Below are 18,265 nucleotides of genomic sequence, written 5' to 3'. Positions count from 1 at the left end.
GGGGTATTTGTACTTTGCTGACTTGTTCTGGTCGCAAGAAATGAGATAGGCCACCAGTACATCAGATGTGATAAATTTTTTATGATTCGCACCACAGCTTGTAGACTCTCTAACTTTCACAAAGACCAAATAATATCCACTAATTTGGGTTATTTTTACCAAAGATATGTAGCAGTATAAATTGTGGGCAAAATTTATGAAAAAATTATAATTTGCAAAATGTTATCACAGAAACAAAGAAAAATGCGTTTTTTTTCAAAATTTTCGGTCTTTTTTCATTTATTTATAGCACAAAAAATAAAAACCCCAGAGGTGATCAAATACCACCAAAAGAAAGCTCTATTTGTGGGAAAAAAAGGACACAAAATTCATTTGGGTACAGTGTTGCATGACTGAGTAATTGTCATTCAAAGTGTGAGAGCACCAAAAGCTGAAAATTGGTCTGGGCAGGAAGGGTGTTTAAGTGCCCAGTAAGCAAGTGGTTAATAATAAAACTTAAGCTGTATGGAAAAATATTTACAATAATAAATTTGTACCTTCCAAATTATGGGCAAATAGAGACTGGAATAAAAGCCCTATCAGACGCAATGGAGAAAGCTGAGGGAATAGTAATTGTGGGAGGCGACTTTAATTTCCTGATGGATATAAAAAGGGACACTACAAATATTAATATGCAAAAAAAAAAAAAAGAACATTAAAATAAAGGAATTTAAAAATGTCTTGAGAAAATACCAGCTAACTGATATATGGAGGGCCCAACATCAAATGGAGAAAAATTATACATACTATTCAAATATTCACAACTCATACCACAGATTAGATTATTTTTTTGTAAATAGGGAAGGTTTAATAATGAAGCCAATATCAGAGATAGGGGGATTTCTATGGTCAGATCACGCCCCAATATATCTAGAGTTTGCAGTAATTGTGACAAAGAAAAGGAGTGGGATATGGAGATTGAATGATAATCTAATCAAAGATAATAAATGTGAGGTAGAGATACAACAAACTCTAAAAGAATTTTTAATAACTCATGAAGGAGATGAAACATCATTCCCAATTCAATGGGAAACATTAAAAATGTGTATTGAGGGGAATATTCATCAAGCATGGAGCAAGAAGAAAAAAAGAAAAAATATTGAAACAATCTCAATTGGAAACAGAGATTAGAGAATTAGAGGAGTTACATAAGAGGAGTATGAAACCATTTGATAGAATAAGATTAAAGGAAAAACAAATGGAAATGCAATCAATGCTTGATGAAGAGTCCCTACAGATAAGAGACAAAAATAGAACACAGTGGTATAAGTTCGGAAATAAATCAGGGAAAGTGTTGGCCCGAACATTAAAAAAGCAGCAACCCTTAAGTTACATAGAAAAAATTGTAAAACCAAATGGGGAAATGACATATGACCCAGTGGAAATATCTGAAACTTTTCATACTTACTACTCCAAGTTATATAATATAAAAGAAAATCAGGAATATAAGGAGAAAGGGAATAAGGGTGAGGCGATACGAAACTATATACGGGAAACAGCGGTACCCATGTTCTCAATAGAAAAAATTGAGGATCTGGAGCGTGAAATCTCAATAGAAGAAATAGAGCATGCAATCGCAGAACTTGCACTGGGAAAGAGTCCAGGCCCGGATGGGTATACCGCTAGATTCTATAAGACATTTAAGAGTTTAATCACGCCTATTCTTAAGAAAACATATAACTATCTCTCAAACACAGCCATTTGCAGTACAGAGCACGGAGGCCCATATCGTATTAATATTAAAGCCTGAAAAGGATCAATCAATTTGTAAAAACTATAGACCTATATCTTTGACAAACAGATATAAGAATATACTCTAAGATAATAGCGAGACGAATAACCGAAATTATATCAGATCATATAAATTTGGACCAAACGGGTTTTATGAAGGGTAGAGAAACAAGGGATAACATTATCAAGACATGTACACTGATGGAATACGCTCAGAGAAATGCCATCCCTGCCTGCCTTCTGGCTATAGATGCCGAGAAGGCTTTTGATAGGGTGGGATGGCAATTCTTGGAGGAAGTATTGAGGCAAATAGGAAAGGGACCTAAAATGCTAGATAGGATCACTGCATTATATAAAAACTCAAGAGCAAAAGTTAGGACAAATGGGATGTTGTCAGATTATATAAAGATATCAAATAGGACTAGACAGGGGTGTCCCCTATCCCCACTTCTGTACGTTATGATAATGGAACATCTTATGGAAGCTATAAGGGGAAATACGGATATCAAAGGGATAGAGGTTAAAGGTAAAGAATATAAGACGGCTGCATATGCAGATCTTTTATTATATATAACTAACCCTATAATTACAATACCAAATGTAATAAAAGAACTGGAAAGATTTGGGCAATTGAGCAACTTTAAAGTTAATTATGATAAATCTGAAGTAATGAACATCTCATTGGAAGAAGGAATGCAAAAGATAATACTAAATGATTTCCCCATTTAAATGGAAACAAGACGCAATTAAGTATCTTGGAATATATATTCCAAGTGACTTAAAACTTCTACAGGACATGAACTATAATAAAGCAATTTATAAGGTAAAAAAACTTTTAGGAAAATATGATACAATAACTTATTCCTGGTTAGGGAAAATAAATATTCTAAAGATGGTGATACTACCAATTATGCTATATATTTTTCAAACGGTCCCTATTATACCATCAGGAAAGATTATGAAGGATTTAAGAGAAGCTGCAGAAAGTTTTATATGGTCGCATAAGGTTCCTAGAATAGGAAGAGAAGTATTAATAAGAACAAAAAAAAATGGAGGACTGGCAATGCCTGACTTCTCCAAATACCTCCAAGCAGCGTCAATAATGAGAATTATAGATTGGCAGCATAATGCAAAAAATAAACAATGGGTAAAGCTAGAAGAAGATATAATAGGGGCTAGAATAAAACATCAACCATGGATAAAATCTAATTTAAGACCAGAAGAAAGGGAGTTACCCATTTTTGTAAAAACAACATAAAAAATTTGGGATGATATAATAAAAAAAGGAAATCTCTCCTCAATGAGTGGCCCTATGACCCCATTATTTGCCAACCCCGAATTTAGACCAGCACTAAAAAGCAAAACATTTCTTAAATGGAATATGGAGGAGCATGAGCGAATAATACAAATCCTGATAGATGGGAGAATGCCAACGTTTCAGGAAATGGGACATGAATATAATAATAAATGGCTGCAATACTCTCAGTTGAAAGCATATATAGATCCATTAATGATAAGTATTAATAGACAATTAACTGTATTCGAGCAAATAGTATTAAATAAGGATAAAGCGAATAAAAAAACTTTCTAAGATATACAATCTATTACTCCCCTATGGTGATATTAAAAAAATAGCAGCAGTGAATAAATGGGAGGAGGAAATAGGGAATGTGTTGACAGAGAAGGAATGGGAAGGGATATATGGAAGAATACATAAACTATCGGTAGCAATCAAGGACCAAGAAAAAAACTATAAAGTTGCAACAAGATGGTATAGAAGCCCAGTAGTAATGAATAGAATAAATAAAAGGAACCCTGAAACCTGTTGGAGATGCAAAATAGAAAAGGGTACTTTAGAACACATATGGTATAGCTGTTACAAGTTAAGAGATTTTTGGGGTAAGATAACAGAAATATATCAGCAAGTGACAGGTACTAGGATAAACAGATATAATGATAGTACTATTCTCTCTCACACCTAAATCATTAACACAGAAAGAGATAGAGTTTTTGCACTGTATGACTACAGCTGCAAAAGTTGTAATAGCGCGAAAATGGAAAAAGGAAAATGCTCCATTAATAATAGAGTGGAAATGTGAAATGAGTGAAACACACTATATGGAGAAGCAAATAAGAGAAGAAGGATATGTGGAGAATCCGATTTCAAAGCATTGGAAAAAGTGGGAGGAGTTTTGCACCTCAGGGATCCTTAAGGAATATTTGTAAGTGAGGAGCGATGGGGTAGGGGGGGAGGGATGAGGGCTGATTATATATATATATATATATATATATATATATATATTTTATTTTTTATTTATTTTTTATTTGTATTTTTTGAGAAATATGTAGTAGTTGATGGATGTTAGGTATGTTGATGGATGTTTTGTATGTTTTATAATTATAAAGAAATAATAAAGAAAGATTTGAAACAAATCAGTCTTCTTGGAGACCTTTGCTAGTGGTGCATCCAACTTGGGAACCTTGTTCCAAGGCTGGGCCGTGTCTTTCTCTAAGGGAATTCTGCATTTGAGACTGCTCGAAAAGAACACAGTCTCCTCTCAGGGTGCTCCCACTCCAGCAAGATCGATTCCACTAGAGATTTGTACACAGGGAAAACTCTGTATTTCTGAGCAGACCCCATCGTCCGATACATGAGGCCATGCTTAGAAAGCTGTACCGACTCCTCTCTGATCTCTAGGGTGTCATAGATCGCTTTTAACGAATCCCCCACATCGTCCAATGTCAATTTGTACCTGGACCCTCTGGAGTAATCTTCCTCTTCCTCAGAGTCAGACCCTGAGCCCACCTGGGAAGAGGCCAGCGACCGGGGCTCCCTCCTCCTATCTTCCCTATCCTCTTGACTGGGCTCAGACAGGGAGGGCAAACTTGCCACCCTAGATAAGGGCACAGAGGGACCCTGCATCCTATCCATAATTCCTCTAAACAATTTGAAGGTGGATGCAATCTCGTCTTTTACTGACGAAAGGATCTTCTGACACTCAGTCATGGAGTCATCCTTAGATAAATGACTGACACATTCGGGGGAAATCGCCTTCTCCCAATTGGGCCCAAGTTTTGTCCCACAAACAGCACACTTTCTCCTTGGAGGCTGTATCTGAGCTCTGTCCTGTGCTTTACCCTGAAAGCAAGAGAAAAGACAGAAAACAAACCATGAAATCCTGTTCCAAACTGTTGCCACCACTGTGCTCAGGGGAAGGAGAGAAGTGCCCAGCCCTTCACCTGTGGTTCCCCACCCAGGGAAAGGCCTTGGTCACAAGGACCTTATTCCCTCCCAGAGTAAGCCAGGGACTGCCCTCACCACACTTACCTGAGAGGTTCCGGTGCCAGAAGAACCGGAGTCAATCACCCGAACTGCTGCAGTGCCCTCCATGGCTCCTTAGTGTCTGTCACAGCCTCTGCTGGATCTACACAGGCTCCGAACGCCCAAGCGACACACGCTGTGCATGGAAACTGGAACCTTATTTTCCTGGCACCCTCCGATGAAGCGGTTCTGCCAGAAGTAGCATCACTTCCGTTCATTGGAATGCGGAAGCCCCTCCTCGGACACACGTACATTCGTAACCATACCTGGAACGGACGTCCCGCATGCCTCGTGGATGCCGTTCGTTCTTGGGAGCCGTACGTTCCTTTCCGATGAAACACAACGGCCGGACTGTGCGAAAAAAATGTAGGTAGGGAATCCGCCGCTCTTCAGAGGTCATATTCTCCCCGGGCTTGTAGGCAGCGGGGTACAAGCAGCCCTCTCTTCACTGCACTTAGACAGAGGGGCGCTTTGGGCAGAGGAGAAGGTACTTCAGAGGCTCCCTCCCAGGACAATCCTGGAACATGGAGCTCCCCAGGTTCCTCACATGCTTCCTTCCCGTCCAGCAGGAAACACAAGAATTGAAGGGGAAGACCTGGAGGACCGCCTTTTAACCATTTGGGTGAATGTGTTTCCTGTCCCGGAGGGAGGAGCCCTATGTCTCAGAGGCTCTCCTGGAAGACGATGAGAAAGAAACCTTTCTACTTTCCCATGGAAATACCCCACAGCAATGCAGGCTGTGTAGTATGCCATACAATAGGCTGAGAGCTTCAAGTGCATCATATGACACTGGGGGGCTCCCATTAAAAGCAAGGTTGTTGTATTATACCGTGTATGTTCCCTTTGTGATAAGCACTCAGGAACATGCATAAACATTTGGAATGAGTGGAGGAGTCTTAGGGTCATGAACATTTGTATACACAGTATATTGTGGACTGAATCAGTGCTGCCTCATTGACATGTTAACACTTTCATTACTGGGATAAGCAATGCCTTGATGCCCATGTCAAAACATAGTAGCATTCAGATGTATTGGTTATTTGACTATAACTAGAATTTCAGTACCAATACAATTTTGCACTGTTTAAAGTGGAACTGCAGTCTGCTCACATAATTTGTAATATTTGCCATTCTGAAGTTTCCCTCCAAACACTTTGCATATTATTTCATATATACTGTTATTCTGTACTTGACAAATATGCTGCAGAAATCTCCCTCCACTGGGTCTGTCTGCAACCATTTTAACTGTGGGCAGCTGAAGCAAGAGAGAAAAAGCTGTGCATGACAGAAGCCTAGGCTTTTTTCTAGACAAGAAACAGGAAGTCGGCTGTATAAAGGTATTTACTGGCAAAAATATAAATAAAATGTACTATCCAAAGTTAAAACAAGGGCAGAAGATTTGATAGATGGCAAGTTGAAAAAATGGCTGAAGGTCCGCTTTAACCACTTGCCGACCTACTCATGCCGATATATTTCAGCAAGTGGCATGTATGTCGCTGCGTCATTGTCGGCTAGCGGGCGCTTGTCACTGGAAAAATAAATAAATGTAATTTCAAAACTGATCGCAGCTGTAATGAATTGTCCGGTCTCAGTAATATATATCAAAACAAAATTAAAAAACAACATAGCTTCCCCCCGGTATGTTACCAGGCCCTTTGGGTCTGTTATGGATATTAAGGGGAATCCTGCGCCAAAGTTTTTAAAAATCCATACACCAGACCCTTATCAGAGCATGCAACCTGGCAGGCTGCAGCAAAAGAGGGGAGGACAAGAGAGGGCCCCCCCTCCGGAACCGGGAGGATGCTTTGGAGTAGCCCCAAAGCACCTTGTCCCCCATGTTAATGGGAACAAGGGTCTCATTTCCACAACCCTTGCCCAGGGGTTGTGGGGGTCTGCGGGCGTGGGGCTTATCGGAGTCTGGAAGCCCCAAGGGGACCCCCAGATCACAGCCCCCCCCCCCCATGTGAATTGGTAAAGGATACAATTTACCCCTATGAATTCACAAAAAAAAAAGTGTCAAATGTGTCAAAAATCCCGCATGCTGCACGCTTCTTCTCGATGACAGCTGTTATATAGCTGAGGGCGGGGCCACCCAGTGATGTAAACAAGTGACCCCGTCCTCAGCTATACAACAGCTGTCGAAGAAAGAAGTGTGCGGGAGCCTCCCATGGAGGCAGAACTGTCATTTTTTTTTTTTTTTTTTTTCATGGTTCATCTGGCAGAGAGATGAATTTACATTGCAGGACATGTTTATTTTTTAATAAAAGACTTGTCCCAAAAAGGGTCTTGTATGGATTTTGGGGGGGACCCCATGCCATTTTTTTACATTTTGGCGCAGGGTTCCCTTTAATAGCCATACAAGACCTGAAGAGCCTGGTATGTAATGGGGAGGGGAATCCCACATAATTGTTTTTTTAATTTTGGTTCGGGTTTCCCTTAATATTCACACTGTTCGCCAAATTTCTGAACAACCAAAGTTGGGCCCGAACCGTTCACCCATCCCTAGTGTAAACACACAAATCCCCGTGCTGTCAGAGGAGAGGAGACATATTGTTTGTTCCTAGTAAGTAGGAACAGCAACATGTTACCTCTCCTACTCAGTCTTACTCCACTACATTTAGAACAGACATTTAACCCCTTAATCGCCCCCTAGTATTAACCCCTTCCCTACCAGTGATATTTACAAAGTAATCAGTGCATTTTTATAGCACTGATCGCTGTATAAATGTCCCAAAACATGTCAAAAGTGTCCAATCTGTTGCAATACCACTAAAAATCACAGATCACCGCCATTACTAGTAAAAAAATAAAAATAAAAAAGGACATAAATCTTTCCCATACAGTAGATTGTAGACGCTTTAACTTTTGCGCAAACCAATCAATATACGCTTATCGTTATTTTATTTTTTTTACCAAAAATAGGTAGAAGAATATATTGGCCTAAACTGATGAAGAAAATGGTTTTTAAAAACATTTTGGGGATATTTATTATAGCAAAAAGGCGATCAAACAGCACCAAAAATAAAGCTCTATTTGTGGGGGAAAAGGGACACAAATTTTGTTTGGGTATAGTATTGCATGATTGCGCAATTACCAGTTAAAGCGACGCAGTGTCAAATTGTAAAAAGTGATCTCATCAGGAAGGGGGTTAAACCTTCCGGGGCTGAAGTGGTTAAAGCAGAATGTTCCATTTTTGGGTGGAACTTCGCTTTAACATAATTTTGATACAGATGGAGCAACAAAAGCTATTGCAAAGAAATAAAAAATGAACTGTGAACCTTTGTAATTGCAGTTTATAAAAGCTCTTGCTCCCTTCATGTAGCAGTTTCCCAGTGATTGAGTTTTATCTTACAGACCACTTACCTTTGCCTTCCACATAAGCCAAAGCTTAAAAATATCTACATGTCTACCACACTGGATTGTTTTGTCTCCAGTGTCATAGGTCACATCATATGATTTGTCTGGCTGGAAGAGATATTCGGCACACATCTGGTTACAGGCTTTCAGGAGACCCTGAAATAAGAAAAGTTAAGGATTTTGGAAGAAATTAGACATTATTAATAAAAAAAAAAAAAAAAAATCTGACTACATACAGTAGAATGAAAGAAGGAGAAAAGACGAATAATGTAATTTAGGGGGTATACAACGTATCCCATAAAATGCATTCAAGTAGCAAGTACAACATTAATCCGATTTTGTGAAATAATTCCAGATTCAGTAGAATTATACAGGAACATAAGGAAAAAAAAATAAAAAAATAAAAAAAATATCACACACAAACACACACACACACACACACACACGAAATGCAGCCTCTTTAAATTTCAGCCAGCACAGTGCATTTTAGGAAATTACCTTTTCTCTAATGAGGATCGCAGAGCACTGCAAGGGTACACCCATCATCTTGTGAGGATTCCAGGTTACTGAATTAGCCCTAATGAAATGATAGCTCACGTTATAGTGTGAGCACAGGAGGTATTAGTTAAAAATAAATTATATATATATATATATATATATATATATATATATATATATATATATATATATATATATATATATATATATATATATATATATATACACACACACATACATACATACATACATATACATATACACACACACACACATATACATATACACATACACACAAAAATTAACAGCAAAACCAATACAAGTGTCTAGTAAAACAGTTTCTGGTACCTTTCAATGCCATTCAGCTTAAATCTATGTTTCTTCGAAAGCAACAATCCCCCGCCCCAAGCTGCCTGCAATACAAGAAAAACAAACAAGCACATGCTGTCATATTAGGACAATTAACAAAATAGCAAGACTAATTAAGGGCTCAAATTACACTAGCACTCTGAAGAGCAGTCTGCATTGATTCAGTTTCAAAAGGTGTTCGACAGGCAGTGTCAACGCCTCACTGCCCGTTTTAACACCTCAAAATCTGCACCATAACACTGCATCGCATGTGGTTGCGGTGTGGCCAATTTCACTCGAATTGTTTGCCTTTGACAGGTGTAACCTGGTATAAAACCCCTCACAACCACCTATTTTTACCACCCCCAACATGTAAATTGGACTTTAAGGCAGTTTGGGAGTCAAGCTTCAGATTTCACTGTCCCCCCCAGCTTCAAAGGCAGCAGATGGGGGTATTCACAAGCTGTATTGCTTTGTATCATGGCAAAAATGATCACCCTTGTTGCACTGTAGTGCCACTGAACGTGACCCATTTACACAGATGTGGTGTAGCAATTACAGGGTTAAAAACAGGTGGCATAGTGGTGACATCTCACCTCCTCACTGCCTGTCAAAAGCATCTGAAAAGCAATCCGAATGCCAATCACCTTTCCTTTCAGAGGTGATCTTGTCGCACGCCTAAAATTTGTTTGTCCAAAGGCAAATCACTCAGTAAGGCTAACAGAATATTGTTTAGTACAACTAAAGAAATTCTAGCAGTGTATTGACAATCACACTCACTGCCAGCTGCATCTAAAGGTCCGTACACATGCTTTGATTTTCGGACGTCAGTTGTGTTTTGACGACCGATCGTCCGCAAATGTTACCGCTAGTACGGTGCTTTTGACAGCTAATTTCACTTTGTCAAACAAAAGCATGATGTGCAGATGAAAACATTTTTGTTGGATGTGAACTCAACGTCTGATTTTCGTTTCATTAGTACAGTTTTCGTACGAAAAAAAAAAAAAAAATTCCCAAGAGCAAGACTACACATGCTCAGAAATGAAATGCATACAAAACTAGTCAACGCGTTACGTCACTTCTGACGTATTCTGTCAAACGAAAATTCTCGTACTGTTAGTAACCTCTTCACTTTCAACATGAGACCAGCGTGCCACAAAAATCAGATGTTCTGTTGTCCAAAAAGCAAAGCGTGTGTACGAGGCTTTAGAGGCAGAACACATCTGAAGTTTTAATCCTATTAAAGAAAACAGAAAGGACACACAAAGGCCTTACATCAACATGCAGCCAGAGTCCATATTTCTCACAAATGTCAGCAATCTCTGAAAAAGGATCAAAAGCTCCATACACTGTGGTCCCAGCTGTGGCACTGACATAAAATGGAACATGTCCCTGCAAAAAAATAAAATAAAATCATATCGGGTAATGGAACACAAAAGCATTGCGCCCATTTCAGGATTACAAAGAAAGCACATCTTAGACATCTTGTATTGGTACTCAGATGTTAAATGTTTTTAGCAAAAAATAAATAAAAAAAATTGCAGAAGACACTACTGTGGTACAGACGTATGCAATTTTTTTTAATGTGGTCATGGCTTTGTGTTCCAAGGGTTGCCTCACCCATAGCATTAATGGGATTAACAGATCGATACTTTGTTTCTTAGTTCCTCACCTGATCTTTCGCCTTTAATATTTTCTCTTCCAAGTCAGACACAATCATTTTTCCTCTGAGCGTAAAAAAAAAAAAAAAAAAAAAAAAAAAAAAATCATCAAACATGGTTAGATTAAGCAGAAAAAACAAAAACACACTTTTTTTAATAAAATGTGTGATTCAATTACCCATTATTCATCTTTGCATGCTTACTTGCATAATGTGTGATTGTCCCAAGTAGATTAAGAAATAAGTTAACTGGTTGTGGCCATTGGCCATGCTAAATACAGCCAAAAAAAAAAAAAAAAAAAAAAAAAAAAAAGAACTTCACCACGGCACCTTTATCAATTTTTTTGGGTTTTTTTTAGAAGGGAGATTAGAAACATTGTCATTTTGCATTTATTTTGTTTCATTAATCTGCAGATCAAAGTAGAGTATTTGTTAAATTCAAAAGTAGAATTTGTGTTATTTTTTTATTATTAATTGTATTATTTGTTATTAAAAATTCATCTTAATCAAACCCCCAAACTACTTGCTCCCTCCTCTCCACTTTTGCCATTTCGTGCAGATTTTTTTTTTTTTTTTTTTTTTTTTTAATCATCTATATATAAAAAACTTGTTATGTTTAAAAATTGAAGGAATAAATAAAATAAAAAAATAAAAAATACACTTCAAGTTGTTAAATGATTTGTCTATGCATTACATATTTTAGGCCGGATATGAACAGAATTTGTGGCTGAATTTGCACCTGAACTGGTCCCAAACACGCACAGGACCATTCTGCAATCCGCTCCACGGTCGCTCCAGGCAATTTAAAGCCGGTCGCTTGCCTGTCATGCAAATTTGGAATTGGGTTTCCCCACACCCAAATTGCATATATGTGAACCCAGTCTTGTGCTTGCATTACTAAGCAAGCCTCGACACAAAGACAAAACTACATCAGATGATAGGTACGCCAAAATACTGCTATGCATGATCACAATAGAGTTGGAGACCAGTGCAACCCACTGCTAGGGAAGAATAGATTAATTTGAGCAAGTCAGAATTCATAGGTAGGAATGAGCTCAGGGGTGTTCAGACACCAGCCCAAATCCACCATAGCCGTCACACCAGGAAGCAATCAAAGTGGAACCACCAATCATAGGCAGCAGGGGCATTCCCCAACCAGCAGCTGAACATACAGTATACAAGGGACATGTATATGTGCAGCTACAGGATACGGAATGCCTCTACCACTTAGGATTGGCTATCCGCTTTGACCACTTCCTAACGGGATAGCTCAAGAGGGTTTGGACCCTTATCCAAACATGCAAGTTTGGGCCATGATTCCTAGGTGTGCTTTAACAGTAATCATCACCATCAAGTTGTTTTCCCAAAAAAGCAAAAAGCATTTTTACACAAGACTACAACCTAAGACATGGATCAATTCTGGACTTTATTTTTTTGGCCTCTGTGTCCCATTTGGGAGGAGATTACTCATAACTTCCTGTCCCATACCTAAAAAAACAGGAAGCGAGAGGAAATCCCTGCAAATTAAGGGAATCCCTTGGAAGCCCCCCTGGTCACCATAATTAGTGTCTCCATTGGCATATTTCCCTACTATTAATTTTCAAGGGACAACCCAAAATGTGAGATTTTATTTTACTTTCACCTAGAATGGCAAAATAGGACAAATAGAGATGGAGACTCTCCCTAATGGGGGCAGGGCACAGACAGCAATAAAAACCCAATATAGATGTTCTAGTCCATGTCTACTACTATGTCAAAACAACGTGTCATTTTTATCCTTCATAAAATTAAGCCAGAGGTGGATGGTGATCATTACCTGTGCCAACAGACTCCAATGCCTACTTTGTAGCCAGACAATCTTTCTCTAAGACAGCATATCTAGTCTCCTTGGGAAACAAGTTTCTGCTTCTATAGAACACTGGGTGCTCTTTTCTATTAAATTCCTGGCTCATAAGGGCTTATCGGACAATAAAATACTTTTTAAACCCAGGACACTGCATCCACTGTCTCCCACAGTACACAGAACATGGAAATACAATTTTAGTAAATATAAACTGCTAAATACCTTTTCTCAGTATATAGCAGTCTTGTGACTTCTATTAAGACCTGGTTAAAGCTTGTAGGAGTTGTTATACTGCACCGACTAAGCAATCAGGATGCAGGACCCCTGACTTGTCTGGACAGTGCTGATTGGCACTGTGCTGATCACATTCACTCTCCCAAGAAAAACTAGCAACATTCCAAACTGAGCATGTGCAGCCTGACTCTAAAATATGTCCAGATAAGAGTTACTGGAAGATCAAACAGCCTTTTGACACAATGCAGACAATTAACCTCTTAGGTTCCACAGGGAGTATAGCAAGCACACTTTACTGCAGATACAGACTGTTTTTATGGCTGGTTTAGTAACATTTTAGGAGTCAGGGCTTTTCAGAATGTTATTACAGAGTATGCGACTCTTGATGCCAGAGCCATGAATTTCTGCACATAATAAAATGCAAATTTCAGGCCTAGAGATTAGCTAAAAGCACCAAAATGTATACTGCTTAAAGCAGTAACCCTAAAGAATATCATAGTGGTAGTTTAGTTTTAATTTTTCATGTCACAAAATACTAGCACAGCGGTTTATTAAACCAATGTTTCCAGTAAAAAAAATACATTAAAAAGGTAATTTTATTTTGGTATACACAAAAACATATTACCAATACCAAATCCATGAAACCGTGACATACTAGGGTTCCCAAAATAGACCACAGGTAATAGGTTTTGAGTGAATCATGAATGATGGTTCCAGAATTGTTGCCTTCACTTGTGTGTGCAATACCCAATATGTGTAGCACAATGGTGGTTTCATATGCAGGGGACCCCTACATGTGCGGTTATATTTTTGTGTGTGTACATATGTCTTATCGCTTGGATTTACATCTGACAGGTTTTTTTGGCGCTCCTTCTGCCCAATCCCAGAAGCCTGTGTACTAGGCAAACTCATTCTCAAAATACAAAGACTTTGGTTAAATGGGCGGGGGGGGTTCGGCAGTTGTATGTACCCGGTATGGCTGCTGTGTGTGTGCGCGTCTGTCTCTCCTCTCAGAACCCCCATAAACATATTAGATGTAAATATTAGAGAGGAGTGCAGGAGATGCCATGCACCTCGTTGGACTTAACGCTTGCCTTCACATTTATCAGAGTGGATGAATTCCTGGAATTCAGAGGAAACATTAGAAGTTGAATATACACCTGTTTCCTTAAAAGCTCTTCAGTTACAGATTGTGCTTTATCAGCTTCTTACCTGGCTAGAGCAGCCAACAGTGCTGAAACCGGACTAGACATCTACCATAGCCACCCCAAGTACCAGGAAAAAAGTTTGGCTAAACCCAGGAAACATCAATGGGGTGCCACATTGCTTCACCCATGGAAGTGATCAGGTAGTTTTAGAACCACCTGAAATCATTTCCACATGAAGTGGCAGTCAGAAGTATGTAAATGCCTCCACGGTTCCCGATTTAAGCCGATTGGCAGCAAAATATTAAAGGGGTTGTAAAGGTAAATGTTTTTTCACCTTAATGCATTCTATGCATTAAGGTGAAAAAACATCTGACAGTGCCTGCGCCCCCAGCCCCCCCGTTTTACTTACCTCACCCCTTGAAAGTCCCGCGCTCGTCCCCCGACGTCCTTTCCACCGTTTAGCCTGGCCGCTGATTGGCTGGAGTGGATGGATGGAAAGCAGCGCAGCCATTGGCTCGCGCTCCTGTCAATCACATCCACTGACGCGGAGCTTGCATGAACGTGAGAAGCACCTTCGAGAGGAAGCCGAGACAGCCGCCAAGGGACCCCAGAAGAACAGGTTCGGGGCCACTCTGTGCAAAACTAAGCTGCACAGTGGAGGTAAGTATAACATGTTTGTTATTTTAAAAAATAAAAAAAATAATTCACTTTACAACCCCTTTAACTTTTGGATAAAGATTTTTCACATTTTATACTCAATATTTGATTGCTTTTTGCCTTTTCTGGATGCTCAATAAATGGTGCTGCATTTGATGAAAAAAAAAAAGAAAAGGGGAATAAAACCTTCTGTAGTATCCAACCAGACCTAACAAAGAATGAACTTTTGATGCAGGGGTTGGAATTTTAATAACACTGATCTTGATTATTTCAAGTTCTACATCACCATAGGCAAAAATGTATCCCAAGTATTCAGTCTCACTAAAGGCCGTGCACTCTCCTCTTGAACAGGCCTCTTTCCCACAACCCCGGCCTGTTGGCTAGGGTCTGTGGACAAAGTGCTTATCAGAATCTGGAAGCCCCCTTTAAAAATGAGGGGACCCCACATGAATGAGTAAGGAGTACATGTACCCTTTTATATAAAAAAAATAAAGTCCTAGAAAAAGACACCCAAACACCTGACAAGTTTTTTGTATTAAGAATAAACCCCCCCCCCCCCCCCCCCCCAAGAAGCCTCTTATTGTAAATCTATAGTCAGTTACTATACCTGCTAAATAAAATGGACCCAGCTCACACAAAATCAATCCCAGCAATACTCCTTGTCGAATGGCCACTTCCCAAGCTTTATAGAAAAAAGGGGCCAAGATAGTTGCGATGGCCATATTTGGTTAAAGGCATTGCCCAAGTATGTCCAGTGGCAATGTCCCTGCTATCCCCCTACCTTTGACTTGCATGACTGGGGTTTCCCAGCCATGCAAGTCAAAGGAGCTGGGACATCAATGGCTGCTACAAATGTGGCATGTGCTAGCAGCCGCCCCTTCCTTAGCAATCATGGACAGTCGGAAGCAGTCATATAGAAACATTAGTAATGCCGCGTCTATTGGTGATGGTCGACGTCACACAAATGGGAGGTGGGGGAGGGAACCCTCCAACAGCCAAAAGTTTGGTCTGAGCCTAGGCTCTAACTGAATCATTGGCTAAGCCCCAATTAGTATACGCAGGTGTGTGTACCACAGTACTCTGATGCTAGCAGGGACGTAGGCCAGTAAAGGATGCTTCCCCCCCCCACTTTGAGCAGTCTTTCAGGGTAAAAAGTTTTTTTTTTGTTTCTACCTAGCACTGCAACATGTGGGCAGACTGCACCACTGAGGTAGGGAGTTTGCACCTAGAGGAAAGGTTAAAAACTACCAGCCATTTGGTCAGCTTTTCACACGTTGGTGCACAGGGTTTAATCCTATTCCGACCTCTTGGAATCAACAGACACTGCCATCTCCTCTTTCTCTCCCCCCTGGTTTTTAACAGTTACAGGATGGGCCCCACCAGTCTCTTGTCCCACTCTGGACACTTAATTCATGAATTCCAGGTTTGTGTAAAGAGTTTACCCCATAACATATGTTGAAGGAAGCCACCATTTGTACCTGTTGCAAAGCCTTGCTGCCATGACCACAGGGACAAAGCACACCTGTCCTCACATCTCACAGGTTCCCCATCACCCACTTCAACTTCAGACAGCTATTGGAACTTCTCTGTAGGCAAACACTGTGTATGGCAGTCAACTGTTTTGGTTTGCCAACATATGGTATATTTTTACAAATAACCAATGTAACCACACACACACACACACACACACCTTGGTGAGGCATAGGTGGGCGACCACTCAGCATGAGTGTCATTGCTTTGCAGTTGAAAAACATTTTAATTGGACAAAAAAGGGAAGCATGAAGTCATCATTCCACCTCTTCACCTCATCCACAGAACTCTTTGCATTCATTCAAAAATGCAAAGCATTATCTGAATGGTGCCCATGCAGAGTGGCCAACCTCCTGAATTGAGAATGCATCAGGCCATCCGCTCAGCAAGGAACATGGAAACAAGTAAAGATCCTTGAAGTAGTGATGTCTTAGTGATTTCCAGCTTCCAGGGGCAATAACCAGGCATGGCATATGCAGGGTCATACTATCCTAAATATGACTAATACTTTAGAGAGCGGTATGCTTTTTGTGATCCTCCAATATTGAGGCCAATTACTGAATTTAGTTACACACTCAGTAGTGAAATAAAATTCAGTATAATCCTCTGCAGTCAAAAGTATTTTAATGTCTCCCACCAGAGGCTCCACTGTGGAAGGAGTTTGTCCATGTTTTAAACCAGAAGCTCCAGTTTTTAGGTTGCTGATAAATGGTCATATTTGCCTGATATTCATGACTGTGCTCATGTAACTCATGAGTTGTGAGTTTAAGAACCACGGAAGCTCAATTTCTGTCAGTTTGGCATTACACAGTTAATGGCCTGCTCCCTTCCCTCCCCACCTCTGACCGTATGGTCTAGTTTACATCTTTGGTTAAGTGCAGTAAAGCTCGGTTAACACCTAAACCAGCCACAGATCACACAGCAACGCTGTCCATCCCTGTTCTCCATTTCAGGAACAAATCCAGGCAGAATCTTTACCTGAATTGGGCCCTGAACAATAGGGAAAGATGCAGAGTTTCTGTGCAGTGCGCTCAGCAGCTGCCCCAGAGACATGTGAACCGGCTCACATTCTCCTGCTATGCGAATTGGATGCGCGGAAACCTGCATCCAATTCACATAGGTGTGAACCCAGCCTAAAAGTGCACAGCAGAGCTGCATTTTTACTGCTCACTGCCAATCACTCCCGCTTAAGTTGCAAAAGCGGCAGGGAAAGGTGTACCCCCATGGCCTACTTGCCACTTGTCAAATACCCTCTAAAGTGCAATCCAACATAGATCACTATTCAAAAGGATAATGCAAGTGTAAAAAAAAAAAAAAGCCCATTTGGTAATTGAATAACCAAACACTACCTGGGAGGTGGTCGAATGCTTCCTTATGCCTGCTAGCACTGGGCATTTGAGGACTCCAAAAAGATGAATGCAACAGTGGAGCAAAGGAGAGCAAAAGGACTCATTCACACCAGTACACTGCCTCAATCTGTGTGTTATTGCAATGCAAATTTACTGTGCTGGTTAATTGTGAATGACACCCCAACGCACCTCCCCAATGCAACTGTTTTTGCCCTGCGAGGCATGGGAAATGCACTACAATGCATTGTCATGCACTGACCAAGCTTGCTGCAGGCCCAATTTTTACAAACACACTGGGGTGTTGGTATACCATTCACATAGTGTGTGTATAGGCACCCTAACTATGTAAACACACTGTGCAGACCACCCTGGTGTGAATGGGCCATTAGTGGTGGTGGGGCAGGACTTTTGAAAGAAACATTAAAATAAAGTTAAGTCTTGACAGTGTTTGTACAGGATTAAATCACAAAATATATCTTTACTTGGAAGTCTGACATTTTTTGACCTGGTAACTGAATTCCCACAGCTTATGCAGTTATGAAGTTATGA

At 40.1% G+C, this 18,265-nt stretch overlaps 1 protein-coding gene across 2 annotated transcripts in view; it reads right to left on the bottom strand.

The window, feature by feature from the left end:
• LOC143996785 (glutamate decarboxylase 1-like) overlaps positions 1-18,265 on the bottom strand; it is a 126,983-nt gene that overhangs the window by 29,473 nt on the left and 79,245 nt on the right. The window contains exons 8-12 of one of the 2 annotated variants that reach the window (XM_077492046.1): positions 10,968-11,022; positions 10,571-10,687; positions 9,296-9,360; positions 8,948-9,026; positions 8,456-8,605 (exon numbers count right to left, since the gene is read on the bottom strand). In XM_077492046.1, coding sequence (XP_077348172.1) covers positions 8,456-8,605; positions 8,948-9,026; positions 9,296-9,360; positions 10,571-10,687; positions 10,968-11,022 — 466 coding nt within the window. The remainder of the gene's footprint in view (positions 1-8,455; positions 8,606-8,947; positions 9,027-9,295; positions 9,361-10,570; positions 10,688-10,967; positions 11,023-18,265) is intronic. The other variant, XM_077492047.1, reaches the window with a different exon arrangement.

This window comes from Lithobates pipiens, unplaced genomic scaffold (genome assembly GCF_037356315.1).
Source record: "Lithobates pipiens isolate NorthernLeopardFrog02 unplaced genomic scaffold, aLitPip1_a1.2 Scaffold_19, whole genome shotgun sequence".
NCBI classification, from domain to species: domain Eukaryota; kingdom Metazoa; phylum Chordata; class Amphibia; order Anura; family Ranidae; genus Lithobates; species Lithobates pipiens.
Note: the sequence above shows the minus strand (reverse complement) of the source record. Positions and strands in the feature narration are given on the sequence as shown.